The 25,458-nt window shown below is 34.2% G+C and overlaps 1 protein-coding gene across 1 annotated transcript in view; it reads left to right on the top strand.

Annotated features, from left to right (window-relative positions):
- Nucleotides 1–10,508, top strand: part of LOC139848842 (tocopherol cyclase, chloroplastic-like) — a 14,830-nt gene extending 4,322 nt beyond the window's left edge. Inside the window, exons 4-9 of the mRNA XM_071838531.1 lie at nt 1–63; nt 210–391; nt 628–773; nt 8,976–9,026; nt 9,205–9,354; nt 10,332–10,508. The exon at nt 1–63 is cut by the window's left edge and continues 14 nt beyond it. Of these exons, the coding sequence (XP_071694632.1) occupies nt 1–63; nt 210–391; nt 628–773; nt 8,976–9,026; nt 9,205–9,354; nt 10,332–10,508 (769 nt within the window). The remainder of the gene's footprint in view (nt 64–209; nt 392–627; nt 774–8,975; nt 9,027–9,204; nt 9,355–10,331) is intronic.
- Nucleotides 10,509–25,458: the final 14,950 nt, after the last annotated feature.

The raw sequence follows: 25,458 nt of genomic DNA, 5'->3' as shown, positions 1-25,458 counted from the left end.
TGTGGTTGAAGGGTTCCAAGTTACCCCACTTTGGCATCAAGGTTGCATTCGTGATGATGGAAGGTACGTTTTTTCCGGTCTTTTCTTCTGCGAGTCTGCTTAATTAGGTGTCTGCTGTTTAGTAAACAGTGTTTACTATTTGCTTACAAGAACATTTTGTTTGAAGAGATAAACTTGATTGTTTGATATTTGCTTCCTATTGACTATAGGACAAACTACGCGAATGTTGTGAAGACTGCACGCTGGGAGTACAGTACACGCCCTGTTTATGGTTGGGGTAACGTGGGGTCAAAACAAAAGTCAACAGCTGGTTGGCTTGCTGCTTTCCCTGTGTTTGAACTTCATTGGCAAATATGCATGGCCGCTGGACTCTCAACAGGTAAATTTGATTGTTTAATTTTTCCATTCTTCAAATTATAATCTTCATCCAAATTCTAATAATCATCTATCATTAATCATCTATCATGCGGGTTTGTAAACGATTATCATATATTAGGGTACGAGTTGAATAGTATTCATATTCAAGTTCAATATGTTATATAGATAATTAAAGTTATAATCAGCACACTGGAATTCATTTATTAAGAGATTAGTTTATTCTGTTTGACATATGTTTTAAACAGATAGCTTGTGATCTTTATGCATTCGTTTCACACCCTTATAAAAGTATAGAGAATCACACTTTTTATGTATTAATCATTCAGATTGGAGTTCACTTTGGAGGTATATTTCATGAATTTGCTCCTTGGAATGGAGTTATTGAGAGGGAGATTGTGTAGGATTAATGTGCAAGGTACAACATATAACTATATGGCCAACCTCATTTGAGCCTTCGGGGTCATACACATATACACCGAGACGTCAAATAAAATATATATATGATGTATATATATTACTCAAGTAACAAAATAGTAAATCGAAATTAATTCATTTACTATTCATGTGAATAGTAAATGAAATGAAATTAATTAATTTACTATTCACATGAAAGTGACATGATAGAAATTATTAATTATAAGTTTCATAAACTACCCCTGAAGTATTTGTAAAATACGACTTTATGATATATAATTGATCTAATAATTTGGATTTACGTTTCATTTTCAAAAGGTGGATTTACGTTTCATTTTCAAAAGGTGAATTGAAATTAATTAATTTACTATTCACATGAAAATGACATGATTGAAATTATTAATTATAAGTTTCATAAACTACCCCTAAAGTATTTGAGAAATACGACTTTTTAAAATATAGCATTGTATTTGAAAATGATCTTGATTTCTTTTGATTTGCTTTTTGCTATCAAACAAACGAATCTTGATTTCTTTTGATTTACTTTATGCTACCAAACAAATGAGATATATTATATATTCATATATGTGTATCATATTACGAAGTAATTTTTGAATCATTCTAATGCTTTCGATGAACTAAAAGGAAAAACACATATTACATATTTTGGGTTCATAATATTAATCAAAGGTTGATTGATTATTACTTGGGTTTGGACTAGCATCCATTGACGTTGTTTGAAGTGTAGTGTGGACTATCCAAAGAGACGGTCATATTTTTGATCGTAGGTTTCTCTCCTTCAATCAGGTTCTTCAAGAAAGGTTTCTCTCCTTCAATCAGTTTCTTCAAGAAAGGTATATCGTTTACTCATCTTATGATTTATATTCTTGACAATTATTATGGTGTAACTGGATTTTTGGGATCGTTAATCATGTGCATGTTTCATTAAATAAGTGAAAATTTAATCTTGTTAAATTTTGTTCATAAAATAATAAAAGATTATTATTTTAACTATCCGCTGCGTTAATCTGTTTTGGTAAAAGTACACACGATTTTCCAACAGTGGTATCAGAGCCGCTTTTACACCATCTTAATTGTCGCGTGATTTTCTTTAAATTTAGCTTTGTGGTGAATTGGTAAAAGTCGAAACCTTTTTGGTTTTTAAAGTCAACGCGGTTGATTTAGACTTAACCTCATGACGCACAAATATGATTGAAAGAATATCACTATTTTAAATTGTAGATTTAATTGTTATGGCTTGAATATTTATTATAATTGTTGATTGTTATATTCCATGGTTATACACATGCATTGTAACCATGGACAAGCCATATATAGGTTTTAATAATGTAGTTATTAAAATTGTGATTGCATACATAGCCCGTAATGCCCCGACCTATGTGATTGTTGTGATTGTTGATTACGGCAATATTATATCATGTTGATTATTTATTTTATTAGAAAGGCCATTTTGAAGCCAAAGTTGTATTGTATTTATTTTTTATTTTCATAGTATTGTATTTCAGTTTATTTTAATTTGTAAAAGTACTAGTTTAGTTGTATTTTCAAATTTAAATAAATGTAACAAGATGAAAATTGAAGATAAAGATGCAATACGAAGTTTGACTTAGAAGATGGCGAACAGGTCAAGTTGACAACGATGGCGTTTGTCAAGTTTTCACTTGATTCTTGAATTAAGTGGGAGCTACGATATTACCCTTAGTTTGACCTCTTGATCCCATGTCGGCTCATGGGATTAAGCATAGGATTTTTTGGGCTAGGCTATGTGTGTGTGATGCATGGTTGTGTTTTATTTTACGCATTTATATTTAATGGTTGATTATAATATATGCTAAATGTTTTTGATGAAAACATTAAATAAAACCGGTAACGAGTTTCAAATATTAAAATTGATGATTTTAAAAGGTTAAATTCTAACGAGTTTAAAGTTAAATAATTTTGAGACTCAAATTATATATATATGTTTTTTGATGAAAACATTAACTAAAACTCTAAACGAGTTTCAAAGATTAAAATTGATGATTTTAAAATAAGTTAAACTCTAACGAGTTTAATGATAAATGATTTTGAAAGTCAAATAAAATATATGGACGACATCTTTTAAAACTGTTTTAAAACGATACACGTTTGTGTATTTGTTATTTTTATATCCTATAAATTAAATAACAAATTAGATCACAAACATAATCGACATATACAATTGGTTAAAATGTTTTTTTAACTAGTAGTGTAGCGAATCTTGTGTGCATGCATTATTCGTTGACACAAACTTTTTACAAAATACCCGTCAAATTTAAGTCATGCCATCCAATGAGCTTGCAAACACTCCTCGTTATTTTTCTGATCTAGTGAGACTAGGCTGAATTATAGCCACGAGGTGGATTTTTCGATCTAGTGAGACTAGCGTGAATTTCCACTGTTTTCAAATTGGACGACTTAATCGTATTCACGGTGAGACCTGAGTTCGAGGCAAGGATGAGACAAACATGTTAGTAGATAATAGTGGTTTGTTGAACTACACATATCTCAAGGTCTCATAAAGATCTAAGAGTTGCACTTGTAATGCAATTGGTACCCGTTACCTACCAATAGACTCCATAACTGCTAGCTGATCAACAGATGTGGCTATGGAACCTCTATGTGGATCTTAGGCATTCGTAAATTAATTGTTTTTTTTATAATATTATAAAAACTTGGGTAGTTAATTTATTAAAGCTCAATATCGAAAATACTAAATTGAATCTTATATCTATTGTAGATGTGAAATAATCATGACGTAAACCAAAACACACTTCCTTCTTTGTTGGAGAAGGATAAACTCAATGTTCAAACTTCCTAGACTGACACTGCAACCTGAGAATTGTTCTCAAGCATACATGGAAGTTGAACAAAATTTAGAACCCTTATTCATACTTCCTGTTGTGGCAGTTGCTGCTGCTCAGCAAAATTTCTATCGGATGTTGTTCGATGATCAGGAAGAAATATGATTGAAGGGTGAAAAAGAATAAGCCGAATATTTTGTGGAAGGAAAATGACAAATCATTTGCTAGGAAAAATATTCCACCTTCCAAGAAGGAAAGCCCAACAAAAGACGCCGAATGTTTCCATTGTGGAAAGGTTGGCAATTGGAGAAGGAAGTTGTCCTATCTTCCAATCTGAGCTGAGAAAAGGCAACGCTGGTGAGACTAGCAAATCAGGTATATTCCATAAATAGTTATATACTTCTTCTAGTTATTCCTATATCTTTGTTAACTGGTTGTGGCCTTCACACCTGTAACAATATGAAGGGAATGAGAAGAAGTAATAGACTAAAGAAAGGCACACTGGATTTGCAAGTAGGCAAGGGGGATCAAGCTTTTGTTAAAGCTATTGGTACCTCTGAACTTACTTCTCTAAGTGGTCTTATTGTTTTGTTGGAACAATAGCATTATGCTCTCAATACTGCGAGCGACATAGTTTGAAAGATGCTAGTTTTGAACTTGCATTTACACACTTAGATATTTCAGTTTCTAAGGATAATATATTTATCTTAATACCTATCCACGTGATGGTATTTTTGAAATTGATATGCATAGTGTAATTTCAAATGAGAATTCTGTGTATACCTACATCGCCAAAGTCTTCAAGCAAGACTTGAATAAGACCTATCTATGACATTGTCATATGAGTCATATAAACAAACAATGCATTTCAAAACTCCAGTCTAATGGACTTTTGGAATCAATTGGCTCTGAGTCATTTGATGTATGCGAGTCATGTTTATGTGAAAAGATGACAAATGCTTCTTTCTCCGATTTAGGTAAAAGAGCTAAAGATCTTTTAGGACTAATACATACTGTTGTATGTAGCCCTTTAAGAACAATGTATAGATTTAGTTAATTTTACTTCATTACATTTACTGATGAGTATAGTAGCTATGATTATGTTCACTTGCTGAAACATAAACATACAACTATTTTACCATTCAAAAGTATTCCAAAATGAAGTAGATAATCAGCTTGGAAAGACCATTAAAGCACTTCGCTCCGATGGAGTAAGTGAGTTTATGAGTCAAGAGTTTTTGGACCACCTAAAGAATTGTGGGATTGTCTCATGGTTCACTCTACCTTACACACCACAACACGATGGTGTGTCTGAGTAAGAGGAATCAACTTTACTTGATATAGTTTGATTTATGATGAGTCTGATTTCTCTACTACCGTCTTTTAGGGATATGTATGAGAGTCTGCTGCAGGCATACTCAATGTGATTCCAACTATGAAGGTAGAAAAGACACCATATGAGTTATGGCATGGGAAGAATCCCAAGTTGTCTTATCTCAAATTCTGGGGTTGTGAAGCGTATGTGAAGCATGACACTTCAAACAAATTAGTACCCAGAACTATCCAATGTTACTTTGTACGATACATAAAGGAAACAACAGGTTACTACTTTTACTACCAAGCTGAAGACAACGTGTTTTCTGCTCGGTCTGCTGAATTCCTAGAAAGAGATCTTCTCTTACAAGAAGTCAGTGGGAGTAAAGTAGATCTTGAAGAAATTCAAGTACTTTAAAGTAACATACCTTCAATAAGCACTAGCAATCCACACGTTGAAACTGAGCACACTGTTGGTAAGCCAGAACATGTTACACCTGCACTTTACAGATCTAGTAGAGCTCATCGGCTTATGAGGTTTAATTATCTGATTAATTCAGATAAACCTCAACTAAGGGATTATGATGAACCCTCTAGCTGTGTGAGGCCATATCAGATTCTGAATCTGAAAATGACTAGATTCTATGAATACAGATATGCAGTCCATGAAGGATAATCAAGTATGAGACTTGATTGATCTTCTACCCAATTGTAAGACAATGAGGTAAAAATGGGTCTTCAAAGGAAGACTGATATGGACGGTAATGTAAACACTTTTAAAGCTCTATTGGTGACAAAAGGTTATGATGAAAGTTTTTCACCAGTCGTGAGCCCTAAAACAATTAGGATACTTATTGCCATGGTTACTTTTCATGATAATAAAATATGGCTAATGGATGTCAAAACCGCTTTCCTAAATGGAGACCTAAGCGAGGACGTATATATGGTTCAGCCGGAAGGGTTTATGAATCCTAAGCATCCTAATAAAGTATGCAAGCTTCTAAAATCCATTTATGGATAAAAGCAAGCATCCAGGAGCTAGAATCTTAAGTTTAATGAGAAAATCAATTCTCAAAACCAAGATAAGCTCTGAGTTTACATTAGAGCTAGTGGGAGCAGAGTAGTCTTCTTGATCTTATATGTTGATGACATATTACTTATTAGAAATAACATTCCAACTTGCAAGATGTCAAGTCTTGGCTTGGAAAATGTATTTCCATAAAGGATCTTGATGAAGCTACTTATATTATTAGAATGAGGATCTATACAATAGATCCAATTGGCTTATTGGTTTGAATCAAAGTACATACATTATCTTGCAGAGATTTAGCATGCAAAACTCCAAGCATGGAGCTTTGCCAATGCAAAAGGGCATAACCTTGAGAAAGTCTCAAAAGTCCTATCACAGTAGATGAGATGAGACAAATGAAATGTATCACATATGCTTCGGCTATATGATCCATTATGTATGACATGATATGTACTATACTCGATGTTTCGTTAGTTTTGAGTTTGACGAGTCATTGTCAACATAATCCGGGTGAAGTACATTGGATTGTTGTTAAGAATATTCTTTAGTATTTGCATAGTACTAATGATATGTTCTTGGTTTACGGTGGTTTGGAAAAAGAGTTAAGTATTAAGTTTTATACTTATTCTAGTTTCCAAACTGATCAAGATGATTCTCGATCCAGTCACGTTGTTTCTTTGTCATGATGGGCAAGACATTTGATTGGAAGAGCTCTAGGCAGAGCACTATTGAACAATCTACAACAAAAACAGAATACATTGTTGACTGAGAAGCTACTCAGAAAGCTGTCTGGGTAAGGAAGTTCGTTGTTATACTCAGAGTAGTACACAACATTTAATCTTCTATAATATGTACTGTGATAGTTCGAGTGTTAATATACTTTTGAAAGAATCACATGTATATAAAAGTATCCGGCACATTCTTCAAAAGTTTGACTACATTCATTAAGTCATTAAGAGGAATGATATTAGTATTCTTAAAGGTTCATACAAATGATAATGTGGCTGACCCGTTCACGAAGCCCATGATGCACAACAAGCATGATGATCATGCTAGTAATATTGGACTTCGTTATGCTGCTGATCTTTTTCATTTGTAATTTAATATTTGGATATTTTTGGAACATTAAGCAGTTTTATATTAATGAACTGACATACTTGATATGGTCGTTTTCATTTATATCACTGTGTTCTATATTAGCATGTTTAATCCATGAATAATTGTTGATTATTCAAAATCTCCATAATCGGTCATGTTATGAGAATAACATGAATTAAGATTAATGTGAAATTTTGGTTATATTCATTGATGATGAATAGTTAACTTGTTGAGACCAAAATTCATATGTATTCATTGATGATGAATATTGGAATGACCCAACCATGAGATGTCACTACATGGATCGTAGTCAGTAGTGAATCTTTTAGTGATTATGTCTTTGTGTCCTTAGACTTGAGATGCACGCCCGTCTTGATGAGTGTAGCATTGTATTTTGATATGGTTAAACGCTGTCCTGAATAAGGCTGTTATAAAGGCCATTATTGGGTATAATGTAAAGCTCGTGATAGACACGTGTATGCAATATAGGATTTGTTCCTCTAAAATGTTTGGAGTTAGATACTTTTTGAGCTCCTCGATGAATGAATAAGATATTTGTGTGGCCGCACCCAGATGTAATTAAGATGATACTTAATTAATTTGGTGATCTAATTCAGTTCTAAGATCGATAAATAAAATTGTTAAACAAATGAGAATGACCGATGATCCATATCTCAAGTTTAACTAAAGTATCTGAAACAAAAGGACGAATGACATTTAACACTTACCATAAACAGTTTCGAGAAACTATCCTCACGTGAATTTGGGGACAATGACGTGTTGCTAGACGCTTATCATTGTTTGTATAGTTACTTGGTGTTGTGCCATGCACAAGTGGGAGTCTGTAGGATTAATGTGCAAGGTACAACATATAACTATATGGCCAACCTCATTTGAGCCTTCGGGGTCACACACATATACACCGAGACGTCAAATAAAATATATATATGATGTATATATATTACTCAAGTAACAAAATAGTAAATCGAAATTAATTCATTTACTATTCATGTGACTAGTAAATGAAATGAAATTAATTAATTTACTATTCACATGAAAGTGACATGATAGAAATTATTAATTATAAGTTTCATAAACTACCCCTGAAGTATTTGTAAAATACGACTTTATGATATATAATTGATATAATAATTTGGATTTACGTTTCATTTTCAAAAGGTGAATTGAAATTAATTAATTTACTATTCACATGAAAATGACATGATTGAAATTATTAATTATAAGTTTCATAAACTACCCCTAAAGTATTTGAGAAATACGACTTTTTAAAATATAGCATTGTATTTGAAAATGATCTTGATTTCTTTTGATTTGCTTTTTGCTATCAAACAAACGAATCTTGATTTCTTTTGATTTACTTTATGCTACCAAACAAATGGGATATATTATATATTCATATATGTGTATCATATTACGAAGTAATTTTTGAATCATTCTAATGCTTTCGATGAACTAAAAGGAAAAACACATATTACATATTTTGGGTTCATAATATTAATCAAAGGTTGATTGATTATTACTTGGGTTTGGACTAGCATCCATTGACGTTGTTTGAAGTGTAGTGTGGACTATCCAAAGAGACGGTCATATTTTTGATCGTAGGTTTCTCTCCTTCAATCAGGTTCTTCAAGAAAGGTTTCTCTCCTTCAATCAGTTTCTTCAAGAAAGGTATATCGTTTACTCATCTTATGATTTATATTCTTGACAATTATTATGGTGTAACTGGATTTTTGGGATCGTTAATCATGTGCATGTTTCATTAAATAAGTGAAAATTTAATCTTGTTAAATTTTGTTCATAAAATAATAAAAGATTATTATTTTAACTATCCGCTGCGTTAATCTGTTTTGGTAAAAGTACACACGATTTTCCAACAGATTGCTCAGTGGGGTTACTGGCACGTAACCGCAGATAATGAAACACATAAGGTGATTATTATGATCCTAATGATCATTATAATTTTCTTTATCTATTGCAATAATGAAATACATAAGGTTATTTGAGTTTATTCGTGTCAGATTTTACCCCTCAAAAGTAAAGATCATTCGAATATAACTAGGTAATATTGCTACTACATACTTAACAGATGGATTTTGTGATGTACAGGTAGAACTAGAGGCTTCAACCAAGGACCCAGGTACCACATTGCGTGCTCCAACTACCGAAGCCGGCTTTGCACCAGCTTGCAAAGATACATGCTTTGGCGATTTAACTTTGAAACTGTGGGAAAAAGGATCTGATGGTAGTAAGGGAAAGGTGTGTTATGTTTTATACTACCGATTATCATTACTCTTGTATCACAGTTTGATGCATGGTTTACTAGACTTGAGTTTTCGATAGATGTTAGCAGTTAGCATATATCAAGGTTGCAAAAATCGCTACTTGGGGAGTACTCGTTCGCGATTTTTTAGGGAGTACTCGGAAACTCGGGAGTACTCGGATGTTGACCAAGTTTGACTTTGACCAATTTTTACCGAGTTTTGACCGATATTGACTGATTTCCCGAATAAATCTGATTTTTGGCCAAGTTTGACTGGTTTTCCGAGTAATCCCGAGTTTTGGGCGATCTGACCGAGTTTGACGAGTTGCAAAAAACAAGTATTTGTCGAGTAATTCTAAGTTTTGCAACGCTGGCGTATATATAAAGTTGCAAGCACATTATGGAACATAGATGGAATATTATGCAACTAGGTTTATATAAAGTAGGATAGTACAGACTTTCCATATAGTGTATGTTTGGGTTGCTTGCAGTTTGTAGCTAATAGCTTATAGGGCTATAGCTGATATTTGATAGCTTGTAGTTGTTAGCCTTTTATGTATTTAAGTCTTTAATAGAGTAGTCGGAAATGTTAAAATATTAAAATGAAAAGAAAAACTAGGAGTTTTTTTCTTTCTCAAATGCTAGTTCTTTTAGTTTTTAGCTTTTTCCCTCAGTTTAAAAGCTTTAAGCTCTTTTAACCAAACGAAACTTTTTATCAGATACAAGTTTTTTCATAAAAGCTAGAATCTAAAAGCTCCAAAAAGTTACTTGCCAAACATGACTATAATTTCAGATGTTATGGATTGCAAAATGACATGTTGAGTTAAATCACTCGTTTACTCACTTGTCTACTATGACGTGTTAAGTTAAAACATGATATAGTTCTTATAATATTTCTATTGGAAGACAAAGAGATTAGTTTATTCTTCTATGCTATAACCCTTTACGGAGAATGGTATGTACTATGCTGTAGCTTATATTGGATGTAACAAGCAACATGGCAGCTGTAGAAGTCGGAGGTGGACCATGGTTCAATACATGGAAAGGCAAGACGTATACACCAGAAATACTCGGTCGTGTGCTTAGTCTTCCGGTTGATGTGGAAGGGATCCTTGGATTGTTTCCGTTGCTCAAACCTCCTGGCTTGTAGGCTATATTTGATTTGTATCAGTCAAATGTTTACATCTCCAAAGTTCCAGAACATATATGCACTATATACATATAGTTATATAGTTATATGATACATGTCATGCGTATAGATGCACTGTAATGATAGTGCAGTAGCAGTTGGTAAGAACTGTAATTTATTGATTTGATTTACTACAATACATAAGGATGAAAATGTTGGTGTACTCATCAATTCATAACCTTACAACAACACTACTCAATCTCGCACTTCCATCATGCACCGAGTGTGGGGGTAAGGACATTTCGTAACCTTCTAAAATCACAATCCAAAATCTAAAATATAAGATAAAGTAGAATAGTAAGGTTGATAATTGGCAACCCAAATCATTCTACAATTTGGTGCCGATTCCATAATGTTGTGCATGATGCGGATGTGATACGGCCCAGAATGAGTCATAATCCAATCAGAGAGTGACGTGAGAAACGATTCTAAACAACAAAAATACTTATAACTCCCCAAAACAAAACCCTGTGTTTTGATCAAATCTGGTGGCTTTGCTTACGGATCGAAATCAAATCAATAATCGTGATGTCAATGGGAGTAATAGTAGGAATGTAGGAAACAAATACAAGTTAGGTCGCAAAATTGGTAGTGGATCTTTTGGTCTAATCTTTCTAAGGGTGTATTGGATCTGGAGCTATTGGAGCTTATTTTCTAAGCTGGTATATGGAGTTTATTATTTTTTGTGGATATGTTTGAATTAAACTAGCTAGAGCTGGAGCTGAAGCTAATTTTTTAAGCTGTTAGCTGGAGCTTATTACTCCCTCCGTCCCACCACAAGTGTCCACATTTCCATTTTGGGATGTCCCATTACAAGTGTCCATATCGTACTTTCAACAAATGAGAAGATGTTATTCTGGAGAGAGAAGATTTCTGATTGGTGGAGAATGAAGTTAGTAGGATTTCCTAAAACCGTGTGCAAAAAGTAAGTGGACACTTATAATGAGACGGAGGGAGTATTTTTTATACTCCCCCCGTTCCAAAATAATTGTCTTGTTTTAACTTTTCAAAATCTTGTTTTTTCAACTTTGACTTTAAGGTATTTGATATCGACCCACAGACTAAGATAACAACACCGCACCCAACTGTTCAACCATCGCACAACCAGACAGATGAAGTAGGTAACTTCTTGACCATAACCCTATATAATATGCAATTATAACAAATAAGAAACATAAGGTATTCATACCTTACATAATAAACTGGAACAAAAATTCCAAATGCATTCATAAAACCCTGACATACTACATACGAATCAGTTGCAGGCACCCTAACAACACTGACCACCAAGACGAACTAACTGCGAAGAAGGACAATCCACCCCAACGTACAGCCCAACGATAAGTCAAGGCTCCCTCCCACTCGTTGCCCAGAGCCTTGACTTTCCATGTTGTTAGTCAAATGCGCGCTAGCGCCCTACAAGTAGCACTTTTTTCTCTGATAGGCTCGCTTCTTCAAGCTTCGCCCCTTATTGAAAAAAGTGCTAACGCACCTTTACTTTTTTATATAATACCTTCTTTCTACTTCTCTCTCAACATAAAGCAAGCAACCTTTCACCAAATTTTTTTTTTGTCTAAGAATCACGAAAGGAAGCTTTTTGGGTGAAAAGAGAAAAAGGATGTATTTATCTGTCCATACCTTCCCGAGCTTTTGAAAACGTTCAAAGAGAACATTAAAAATTAGTAAAATGTCTTTTTTCGGCATCCTGAAGACCTCGAATGGCAAGACACTTTTCGAGAGTCTTGAAGTTAGGGTCGTTTTAGGGTGATCTGGAGAATTTCAGCACAATCTGAAACCAAAGGTGATGCGCCACCTAATGTTACTCCATTTGGCGGCACATATTAGTGATTTAAAAAGCGTGTTTAATGATGCGACATTAGATTTAAAATTATATGTGTTATACACAATTACATTGTGAGTGAAATAATAGGCCTTAAAACTATATGTACCATGCAAAGTCATGCATACACAAAAGGAATAATATGAAAGAAATTGAAAACGGTCAAAAGAGCGTCAAAAGGCAAAATTGAAGGATTTATAGGTTTTGTTTTGAAAAATATTTGGGACGAACCGCCAACGGCAGTTGCTAACGGATAGATCTCAAAATAATACACGATTTAAAAAAAAAACGGTGACTAAATCGGAGCTACGAGTCAAAAGATACGATAGATCTAACATTTTGGCCAAAGACACAAAACACCAAGCACCATGAACCGTCGGTGGCGTTTGGTGCGTGATGCGAATTTGCCAGGAAAGATATCTTTTTGGAATCTATACACCTCTAATGGCAAGCACGTTCAGAGAGTCTTGCTCGTTCGGCCATTTTAGGGTGACCTTGAAAATTTCAGCACAATCTGAAACCGAAGGTTATGTGCCGCCAAATGCTACTCCATCTGGCGGCGCATATTAATGATTTAAAAATCGTGTTTCATGAAGTGACATTAGATTCGTAATTATATGTGTTATACATAATTACATTGCAAGTAAAATAATAGGCCTTAAAACTATATATACTATGCTAAGTCATGCGTACACAAAATTAATAATACGATATAAATTGAAAACGTTCAAAGAGAACATTAAAAATGAGTAAAATGTCTTTTTTCGGCATCCTGAAGACCTCGAATGGCAAGACACTTTCCGAGAGTCTTGATGTTAGGGTCGTTTTAGGGTTATCTGGAGAATTTCAGCACAATCTGAAACTAAAGGTGATGCGCTGCCAAATGTTACTACATTTGGCGGCGCATATTAGTGATTTAAAAAGCGTGTTTAATGATGTGACATTAGATTTAAAATTATATGTGTTATACATAATTACATTGTGAGTGAAATAATAGGCCTTAAAATTATATGTACCATGCAAAGTCGTGCATACATAAAAGGAATAATATGAAAGAAATTGAAAACGATCAAAAGAGCGTCAAAAAGGCAAAATTGAAGGCTTTGGAGGTTTCGTTTCTAAAAATATTTGGGACAAACCGCCTATGGCAGTTGCCAACGGATAGATCTAAAAAAACAAATACACGATTTAAAAACAACGGTGACTAAATCGGAGCTACGAGTCAAAAGATACGATAGATCTAACATTTTAACCAAAGACACAAAACACCAAGCACCATGAACCGTCGGTGGTGTTTGGTGCGTGGTGCATGGTGCGAATTTTCCAGGAAAGATGTCTTTTCGGAATCTATACGACCTCGAATGGTAAGCACGTTCAGAGAGTCTTGCTCGTTCGGCCATTTTAGGGTGATCTTGAGAATTTCAGCACAATCTGAAACCGAAAGTTATGTGCCGCCAAATGCTACTCCATCTGGCGGAGCATATTAATGATTTGAAAAGCGTGTTTAATGAAGTGACATTAGATTCGAAATTATATGCGTTATACATAAATACATTGCGAGTGAAATAATAGGCCTTAAAACTATATATACCATGCTAAGTCACGCGTACACAAAACTAATAATACGATATAAATTAAAAACGTTCAAAGAGAACATTAAAAATGAGTAAAATGTGTTTTTTGGGCATCCTGAAGACCTCGAATGGCAAGACACTTTCCGAGAGTCTTGATGTTAGGGTCGATTTAGGGTGTTCTAAAGAATTTCATACAATCTGAAACCAAAGGTGATGCTCGCCAAATGTTACTCCATTTGGCGGCCATTATATGTGATTTAAAAAGCGTGTTTAATGATGTAACATTAGATTTAAAATTATATGTGTTATACATAATTACATTGTGAGTGAAATAATAGGCCTTAAAACTATATGTACCATGCAAAGTCATGCATATACAAAAGGAATAATATGAAAGAAATTAAAAACGGTCAAAAGAGCGTCAAAAAGGCAAAATAAAAGGCTTTAGAGGTCTCGTTTCAAAACATATTTGGGACAAACCGCCTACGGCAGTTTGCCAACGGATAGATCTCAAAATAATACACGATTTAAAAAAAAAACGGTGACTAAATCGGAGCTACGAGTCAAAAGATACGATTGATCTAACATTTTGGCCAAAGACACAAAACACCAAGCACCACGAACCGTCGGTGGTGTTTGGTGCGTGGCGCGAATTTGCCAGGAAAGATGTAATTTCGGAATCTATACGACCTCCAATGGAAAGCACGTTCAGAGAGTCTTGCTCGTTCGACCGTTTTAGGGTGATCTTTAGAATTTCAGCACAATCTGAAACCGAAGGTTATGCGCCGCCAAATGCTACTCCATCTGGCGGTGGATATTATTGATTTAAAATGCGAGTTAAATGAAGTGACATTAGATTCAAAATTATATGTGTTACACATAATTACATTGCGAGTGAAATAATAGGCGTTAAAACTATATATACCATGCTAAGTCATGCGTACATTAAACTAATAATACGATATAAGTTGAAAACGTTCAAAGAGAACATTAAAAATGAGTAAAATGTATTTTTTCGGCATCCTGACGACCTCGAACAGCAAGACACTTTCCGAGAGTCTTGATGTTAGATTCGTTTTAGGGTGATCTGGAGAATTTTAGTATAATCTGAAACCAAAGGTGATGCGCCGCCAAATGTTACCCCATTTTGCGGCGCATCTTTGTGATTTGAAAAGCGTGTTTAATGAAGTGACATTAGAGTCAAAATTATATGTGTTATACATAATTACATTGCGAGTGAAATAATAGGCCTTAAAATTATATGTACCATGCAAAGTCATGCATACATAAAAGGAGTAATGTGAAAGAAATTGAAAACGGTCAAAAGAGCGTCAAAAAGGCAAAATTGAAGGCTTTAGAGGTCTTGTTACGAAAAATATTTGGGATAAACCGCCTACGGCAGTTTGCCAACGGATAGAGCTAGAAAAAAATACACGATTTAAAACTAAATGGTGACTCAATCGGAGATATGAGTCAAAAGATACGATAGATCTAACATTTTGGCCAAAGACACAAAACACCAAGCACCACGAACCGTCAGTGGTGTTTGGTGCGTGGTACGAATATGTCAGGAAAAATGTCATTTCGGAATCTATACAACCTCGAATGGCAAGCACGTTCAGAGAGTCTTGCTCGTTCGGCTATTTTAGGGTGATCTTTAGAATTTCAGCACAATCTGAAACCGAAGGTTATGCGCTGACAAATGCTGCTCCATCTGGTGGCGCATATTATTGATTGAAAAAGCGAGTTTAATAAAGTGACATTAGATTCAAAATTATATGCGTTATACATAATTACATTGCGAGTGAAATAATAGGCCTTAAAACCATATATACCATGCTAAGTCATGCATACACAAAACTAATAATACGATATAAATTGAAAACGTTTAAAAAGAACATTAAAAATGAGTAAAATGTATTTTTTCGGCATCCTGACTACCTCGAACGGCAAGACACTTTCCGAGAGTCTTGATCTTAGGGTCGTTTTAGGGTGATCTGGAGAATTACAGCACAATCTGAAACCAAAGGTGATGCGCCGCCAAATGTTACTCCATTTGGCGGCGCATCTTTGTGATTTAAATAGTGTGTTTAATGAAGTGACATTAGAATCAAAATTATATGTGTTATACATAATTACATTGAGAGTGAAATAATAGGCCTTAAAACTATATGTACCATGCAAAGTCATGGATACACAAAAGGAATAATATGAAAGAAATTGAAAACAGTCAAAAGAGCGTCAAAAAGGCAAAATTGAAGGCTTTAGAGGTTTCGTTTCCAAAAATATTTGGGACAAACCGCCTACGATGGATCTAACATTTTGGCCAAATTCACAAAACACCAAGCACCATGAACCGTCGGTGGCGGTTGGTGCGTTGTGTGAATTTGCCAGGAAATATGTCTTTTCGAAATCTATATGATCTCGAATGGCAAGCACGTTCAGAGATTCTTGCTCGTTCAGCCATTTTAGGGTGATCTTGAGAATTTTAGCAAAATCTGAAACCGAAGGTTATGGGTCGCCAAATGCTACTCTATCTGGTGGCGCATATTAATGATTTTAAAAGCGTGTTCAATGAAGTGACATTAGATTCAAAATTATATGCGTTATACATAATTACATTGAGAGTGAAATAATTGGCCTTAAAACTATATATACCATGCTAAGTTATGCGTACACAAAACTAATAATACGATATAAATTGAAAACGCTCAAAGAAAACATTAAAAATGAGTAAAATATCTTTTTTCGGCATCCTGAAGACCTCGAATGGCAAGACACTTTACGAGAGTCATGATGTTAGGGTCATTTTAGGTTATCTGGAGAATTTCAGCACAATCTGAAACCAAATGTGATGCGTCGCCAAATGTTACTCCATTTAGTGGCGCATATTAGTGATTTAAAAAGCTTGTATAATGATGTGACATTAGATTTAAAATTATATGTGTTATACATAATTACATTGTGAGTGAAATAATAGGCCTTAACACTATATGTACCATGCAAAGTCATGCATACACAAAAGGAATAATATGAAAGAAATTGAAAACGGTCAAAAGAGCGTCAAAAAAGGCAAAATTGAAGGCTTTGAGGTTTCGTTTCGAAAAATATTTGGGACAAACTGTCTACAGTAGTTGCCAACGGATAGATCTTAAAAAAATACACGATTTAAAAAACGGTTATTAAATCGGAGCTACGAGTCGAAAGATACGATAGATCTAACATATTGGCCAAAGACACAAAAAACCAAGCACCATGAACCGTCGGTGGCGTTTGGTGCGTGGTGCGAATTTACCAGGAAAGATTTCTTTTCGGAATGTATACGACCTCGAATGGCAAGCACGTTCAGAGAGTCTTGGTCGTTCGGGTATTTTAGGGTGATCTTGAGAATTTCATCACAATATGAAACCGAAGGTTATGCACCGCCAAATGCTACTCCATCTGGCGGCACATATTAATGATTTAAAAAGCGTGTTTAATGAAGTGACATTAGATTCGAAATTATATGTGTTATATATAATTACATTGCAAGTGAAATAACATGCCATAAAACTATATATACCATGCTAAGTCACGCGTACACAAAACTAATAATACGATATAAATTGAAAACGTTCAAAGAGAACATTAAAAATGATTAAAATGTCTTTTTTCGGCATCCTGAAGACCTCGAATGGCAAGACACTTTCTGCGAATCTTGATGTTATGGTCATTTTAGGGTGATGTGGAGAATTTCAGCACAATCTGAAACCAAAGGTGATGCGCCGCCATTAGTGATTTAAAAAACGTGTTTAATGATGTGACATTAGATTTAAAATTGTATATGTTATACCTAATTACATTGTGAGTGAAATAACATGCCTTAAAACTATATGTACCACGCAAAGTCGTGCATACACAAAAGGAATAATATGAAAGAAATTGAAAATGGTCAAAGAGCGTCAAAAAGGCAAAACTGAAGGCTTTAGAAGTTTCGTTTCAAAAAATATTTGGGACAAACTGCCTACGGCAGTTGCCAACGGCAGTTGCCAACGGATAGATCTAAAAAAACAAATACACGATTTAAAAACAACGGTGACTAAATCGGAGCTACGAGTCAAAAGATACGATAGATCTAACATTTTGGCCAAAGACACAAAACACCAAGCACCATGAACCGTCGGTGGGTTTTGGTGCTTGGTGCGAATTTGCCAGGAAAGATGTCTTTTCGGAATCTATACCACCTCGAATGGAAAGCACGTTCAGACAGTCTTGATCGTTCGGCCATTTTAGGGTGATCTTGAGAATTTCAGCACAATCTGAAACCGAAGGTTATGCGCCGCCAAATACCACTCCATCTGACGGCGCATATTATTGATTTAAAAAGATATTTCAGTGAATTGACATTAGATTCGAAATTATATGCGTTATACATAATTACATTGCGAGTGAAATAATAGGCGTTAAAACTATATATACCATGCTAAGTCATGCTTACACAAAACTAATAATATGATATAAATTGAAAACGTTCAAAGAGAACATTATAAATGAGTAAAATGTATTTTTTCGGCATCCTGACGACCTCGAACATGTGACGACCCGGAAATTTACGAACAAATTTAAACTTAAATCTTTATATATTTTTGACACGATAAGCAAAGTCTGTAATGTTGAGTCTCGAAAAATTTGGAACAATGTTCATGTATTCAATTACCCTTCGACTATTCCCGACAATTCACGAACGATTGTTGTAACTAGATATATATTTATATATAAATATAATTGTATAAAAATTTGAATAAACTTTAATCAATTGGAATTAAAAATGTAAAATAATATACAGAATAATTAAGTACTATTAAAAAATTGTTATAATTTAGGAGTTTATGACTACCTTTAGAACCTGATTCCTGATTATAGACTATTAATAAAATTATAAGAGAAGCGGAGAGAGTATATAGATGAGAGTATATCAGAAGATTGTATATTAGAAAGTGTGTTTTACAATCATACATGATGCATATTTATAGCATAAGAAAATACTGTACAATTAGGTGGCCATAAAATTTGCAGCCACTTTTGACTTTGAAAAAGGACATTTCACAACACTCCCCCTTGGCTGACAATTTTATTTAGAGAGAAACTAGTACTTCCTCGTTAAAAACCTTGCTAAAGAAAAACCCAGTGGGATAAAAACTTTAGTCAAGGGAAAAAGAGTGCAGTATATGAAATGTCCCGTTCTTATTGATTAAAAACGTTCCATATTAATTGATTTCGTTGCGAGGTTTTGACCTCTATATGAGACGTTTTTCAAAGACTGCATTCATTTTAAAACAAACCATAACCTTTATTTCATCAATAAAGGTTTAAAAAGCTTTACGAAGATTATCAAATAATGATAATCTAAAATATCATGTTTACACACGACTATTACATAATGGTTTACAATACAAATATGTTACAACGAAATAAGTTTCTTGAATGCAGTTTTTACACAATATCATACAAGCATGGACTCCAAATCTTGTCCTTATTTAAGTATGCGACAGCGAAAGTTCTTAATAATCACCTGAGAATAACCATGCTTAAAACGTCAACAAAAAAATGTTGGTGAGTTATAGGTTTAACCTATATATATCAAATCGCAACAATAGACCACAAGATTTCATATTTCAATATACATCCCATACATAGAGATAAAAATCATTCATATGGTGAACACCTGGTAACCGACATTAACAAGATGCATATATAAGAATATCCCCATCATTCCGGGACACCCTTCGGATATGATATAAATTTCGAAGTACTAAAGCATCCGGTACTTTGGATGGGGTTTGTTAGGCCCAATAGATCTATCTTTAGGATTCGCGTCAATTAGGGTGTCTGTTCCCTAATTCTTAGATTACCAGACTTAATAAAAAGGGGCATATTCGATTTCGATAATTCAACTATAGAATGTAGTTTCACGTACTTGTGTCTATTTTGTAAATCATTTATAAAACCTGCATGTATTTTCATCCCAAAAATATTAGATTTTAAAAGTGGGACTATAACTCACTTTCACAGATTTTTACTTCGTCGGGAAGTAAGACTTGACCACTGGTCGATTCACGAACCTATAAAAAATATGTACATATATATCAAAGTATGTTCAAAATATATTTACAACACTTTTAATACATTTTGATTTTTTAAGTTTATTAAGTCAGCTGTCCTCGTTAGTAACCTACAACTAGTTGTCCACAGTTAGATGTACAGAAATAAATCGATATATATATATATATTATATTGAATCAATCCACGACCCAGTGTATACATGTCTCAGGCTAGATCACAACTCAAAGTATATATATTTTTGGAATCAACCTCAACCCTGTATAGCTAACTCCAACATTACTGCATATAGAGTGTCTATGGTTGTTCCAAATAATATATATACATGGGTCGATATGATATGTCAAAACATTTGCATACGTGTCTATGGTATCTCAAGATTACATAATATATTAGAATACATGTATAATACAATATAAATTAGCTAGGATATGATTTGTATAGAATTGTTAATATTTCCCGTAGCTACAAAAATAAAAAAATATCCAATCTTGTTTTACCCATAACTTCTTCATTTTAAATCCGTTTTGAGTGAATCAAATTGCTATGGTTTCATATTGAACTCTATTTTATGAATTTAAACATAAAAAGTATAGGTTTATAGTCAGAAATATAAGTTACAAGTCGTTTTTGTAAGAGGTAGTCATTTCAGTCGAAAGAACGACGTCTTGATGACCATTTTGAAAAACATACTTCCACTTTGAGTTTAACCATGATTTTTGGATATAGTTTCATGTTCATAAGAAAAATCATTTTCCCAGAAGAACAACTTTTAAATCAAAGTTTATCATAGTTTTTAATTATCAAACCCAAAACAGCCAACGATATTACTACGACGGCGTATGTCCAGTTTTATGGTGTTTTTCGTGTTTCCAGGTTTTAAATCATTAAGTTATCATATCATATAGATATAGAACATGTGTTTAGTTGATTTTAAAAGTCAAGTTAGAAGGATTAACTTTTGTTTGCGAACAAGTTTAGAATTAACTAAACTATGTTCTAGTGATTTCAAGTTTAAACCTTCGAATAAGATAGCTTTATATGTATGAATCGAATGATGTTATGAACATCATTACTACCTCAAGTTTTGTGGATAAACCTACTGGAAAAGAGACAAATGGATCTAGCTTCAAAGGATCTTGGTTGGCTTGAAAGTTCTTGAAGTAGAATCATGACACGAAAACAAGTTCAAGTAAGATTTTCACTCGAAATAAGATTGTTATAGTTATAGAAATTGAATCAAAGTTTGAATATGAGTATTACCTTATATTAGAAAGATATCTTACTGTAAATAAGAAAGATTTCTTGAGGTTGGATGATCACTCTACAAGATTGGAAGTAAGCTAGCAAACTTGAAAGTATTCTTGATTTTATGAAACTAGAACTTGTAGAATTTATGAAGAACACTTAGAACTTGAAGATAGAACTTGAGAGAGATCAATTAGATGAAGAAAATTGAAGAATGAAAGTGTTTGTAGGTATTTTTGGTCGTTGGTGTATGGATTAGATATAAAGGATATGTAATTTTGTTTTCATGTAAATAAGTCATGAATGATTACTCATATTTTTGTAATTTTATGAGATGTTTCATGCTAGTTTCCAAATGATGGTTCCCACATGTGTTAGGTGACTCACATGGTCTTCTAAGAGCTGATCATTGGAGTGTATATACTAATAGTACATACATCTAAAAACTGTGTATTGTACGAGTACGAATACGGGTGCATACGAGTAGAATTGTTGATGAAACTGAACGAGGATGTAATTGTAAGCATTTTTGTTAAGTAGAAGTATTTTGATAAGTGTCTTGAAGTCTTTCAAAAGTGTATGAATACATATTAAAACACTACATGTATATACATTTTAACTGAGTCGTTAAGTCATCGTTAGTCGTTACATGTAAGTGTTGTTTTGAAACCTTTAGGTTAACGATCTTGTTAAATGTTGTTAACCCAATGTTTATAATATCAAATGAGATTTTAAATTATTATATTATCATGATATTATGATGTACGAATATCTCTTAATATGATATATATACATTAAATGTCGTTACAACGATAATCGTTACATATATGTCTCGTTTCAAAATCATTAAGTTAGTAGTCTTGTTTTTTACATATGTAGTTCATTGTTAATATACTTAATGATATGTTTAATTATCATAATATCATGTTAACTATATATATAACTATATATATGTCATCATATAGTTTTTACAAGTTTTAACGTTCGTGAATCACCGGTCAACTTGGGTGGTCAATTTTCTATATGAAACCTATTTCAATTAATCAAGTCTTAACAAGTTTGATTGCTTAACATGTTGGAAACACTTAATCATGTAAATAACAATTTCATTTAATATATATATATATATATATATATATATATATATATATATATATATATATATATATATATATATATATATATATATATATATATATATATATATATATATATATATATAAACATGGAAAAGCTCGGGTCACTACAGTACCTACCCGTTAAATAAATTTCGTCCCGAAATTTTAAGCAGTTGGAGGTGTTGACGTATCTTCTGGAAAAAAATGCGGGTATTTCTTCTTCATTTGATCTTCTCTTTCCTAGGTGAACTCGGGTCCTCTATGAGCATTCCATCGAACCTTAACAATTGGTATCTTATTTTGCTTAAGTCTTTTAACCTCACGATCCATTATTTCGACGGGTTCTTCGATGAATTGAAGTTTTTCGTTGATTTGGATTTCATCTAACGGAATAGTGAGATCTTCTTTAGCAAAACATTTCTTCAAATTCGAGATGTGGAAAGTGTTATGTATAGCCGCGAGTTGTTGAGGTAACTCAAGTCGGTAAGCTACTGGTCCGACACGATCAATAATCTTGAATGGTCCGATATACCTTGGATTTAATTTCCCTCGCTTACCAAATCGAACAACGCCTTTCCAAGGTGTAACTTTAAGCATGACCATCTCTCCAATTTCAAATTCTATATCTTTTCTTTTAATGTCAGCGTAGCTCTTTTGTCGACTTTGGGCGGTTTTCAACCGTTGTTGAATTTGGATGATCTTCTCGGTAGTTTCTTGTATTATCTCCGGACTCGTAATCTGTGTATCCCCCACTTCACTCCAACAAATCAGAGACCTGCACTTTCTACCATAAAGTGCTTCAAACGGCGCCATCTCAATGCTTGAATGGTAGCTGTTGTTGTAGGAAAATTCTGCTAACGGTAGATGTCGATCCCAACTGTTTCAGAAATCAATAACACATGCTCGTAGCATGTCTTCAAGCATTTGTATCATCCTTTCGCTCTGCCCATCAGTTTGTGGATGATAGGCAGTACTTATGTCTAGACGAGTTCCTAATGCTTGCTGTAATATCTACCAGAATCTTGAAATAAATCTGCCATCCCTATCAGAGATAATAGAGATTGGTTTTCCATGTCTGGAGACGACTTCCTTTAAATATAGTCGTGCTAACTTCTCCATCTTGTCATCTTCTCTTATTGGTAGGAAGTGTGCTGATTTGGTGAGACGATCAACTATTACCCAAATAGTATCAAAACCACTTGCAGTCCTTGGCAATTTAGTGATGAAATCCATGGTAATGTTTTCCCATTTCCATTTCGGGATTTCGGGTTGTTGAAGTAGACCTGATGGTTTCTGATGCTCAGCTTTGACCTTAGAACACGTCAAACATTCTCCTACGTATTTAGCAACATCGGCTTTCATACCCGGCCACCAAAAATGTTTCTTGAGATCCTTGTACATCTTCCCCGTTCCAGGATGTATTGAGTATCTGGTTTTATGAGCTTCTCTAAGTACCATTTCTATCATATCTCCAAATTTTGGTACCCAAATCCTTTCAGCCCTATACCGAGTTCCGTCTTCCCGAATATTAAGATGCTTCTCCGATCCTTTGGGTATTTCATCCTTTAAATTTCCCTCTTTTAAAACTTCTTGTTGCGCCTCCTTTATTTGAGTAGTAAGGTTATTGTGAATCATTATATTCATAGATTTTACTAGAATGGGTTCTCTGTCCTTCCTGCTCAAGGCGTCGGCTACCACATTTGCCTTCCCCGGGTGGTAACGAATCTCAAAGTCGTAATCATTCAACAATTCAATCCACCTACGCTGCCTCATATTCAGTTGTTTCTGATTAAATATGTGTTGAAGACTTTTGTGGTCGGTATATATAATACTTTTGACCCCATATAAGTAGTGCCTCTAAGTCTTTAATGCAAAAACAACCGCGCCTAATTCCAAATCATGCATCGTATAATTTTGTTCGTGAATCTTCAATTGTCTAGACGCATAGGCAATCACCTTCGTTCGTTGCTTTAATACACAATCGAGACCTTGCTTTGATGCGTCACAATAAATCACAAAATCATCATTCCCTTCAGGCAATGACAATATAGGTGCCGTAGTTAGCTTTTTCTTCAATAACTGAAATGCTTTCTCTTGTTCATCCTTCCATTCAAATTTCTTCCCTTTATGCGTTAATGCAGTCAAGGGTTTTGCTATTCTGGAAAAGTCTTGGATGAACCTTCTGTAGTAACCAGCTAGTCCTAAAAAATGGCGTATGTGTTTCGGAGTTTTCAGGGTTTCCCACTTTTCAACAGTTTCTATCTTTGCCGGATCCACCTTAACACCTTCTTTGTTCATTATGTGACCGAGGAATTGAACTTCTTCCAACTAAAATGCACACTTTGAAAACTTAGCGTACAATTCTTCCTTCCTCAATACTTCTAACACCTTTCTCAAATGTTCACCGTGTTCTTGGTCATTCTTTGAGTAAATAAGTATGTCATCAATGAAAACAATGACAAACTTGTCAAGGTATGGTCCACACACTCGGTTCATAAGGTCCATGAACACAACTGGTGCATTAGTTAAACCAAACGGCATGACCATAAACTCGTAATGACCGTAACGTGTTCTGAATGCAGTCTTTGGAATATCATCTTCTTTCACCCGCATTTGATGATACTCGGAACGTAAGTCAATCTTTGAATAAACATACGAGCCTTATAGTTGATCAAATAAGTCATCGATTCTCGGTAGTGGGTAGCGGTTCTTGATGGTAAGTTTGTTCAACTCTCAGTAGTCGATACACAACCTGAATGTACCATCTTTCTTCTTGACAAACAAAACAGGAGCTCCCCACGGTGATGTGCTTGGTCGAATGAAACCATGCTCTAAAAGTTCTTGTAATTGGCTTTGCAGTTCTTTCATCTCACTGGGTGCGAGTCTGTAAGGAGCACGAGCTATTGGTGCAGCTCCTGGTACAAGATCTATTTGAAATTCAACGGATCGATGTGGGGGTAATCCCTGTAATTCTTTCGGAAATACATCGGGAAATTCTTTTGCGACGGGAACATCATTGATGCTCTTTTCTT

The sequence above is a fragment of the Rutidosis leptorrhynchoides genome, chromosome 5, assembly GCF_046630445.1.
Source record: "Rutidosis leptorrhynchoides isolate AG116_Rl617_1_P2 chromosome 5, CSIRO_AGI_Rlap_v1, whole genome shotgun sequence".
In the NCBI taxonomy this organism is placed as follows: domain Eukaryota; kingdom Viridiplantae; phylum Streptophyta; class Magnoliopsida; order Asterales; family Asteraceae; genus Rutidosis; species Rutidosis leptorrhynchoides.
This window is presented reverse-complemented; position numbering and strand designations above follow the sequence as displayed.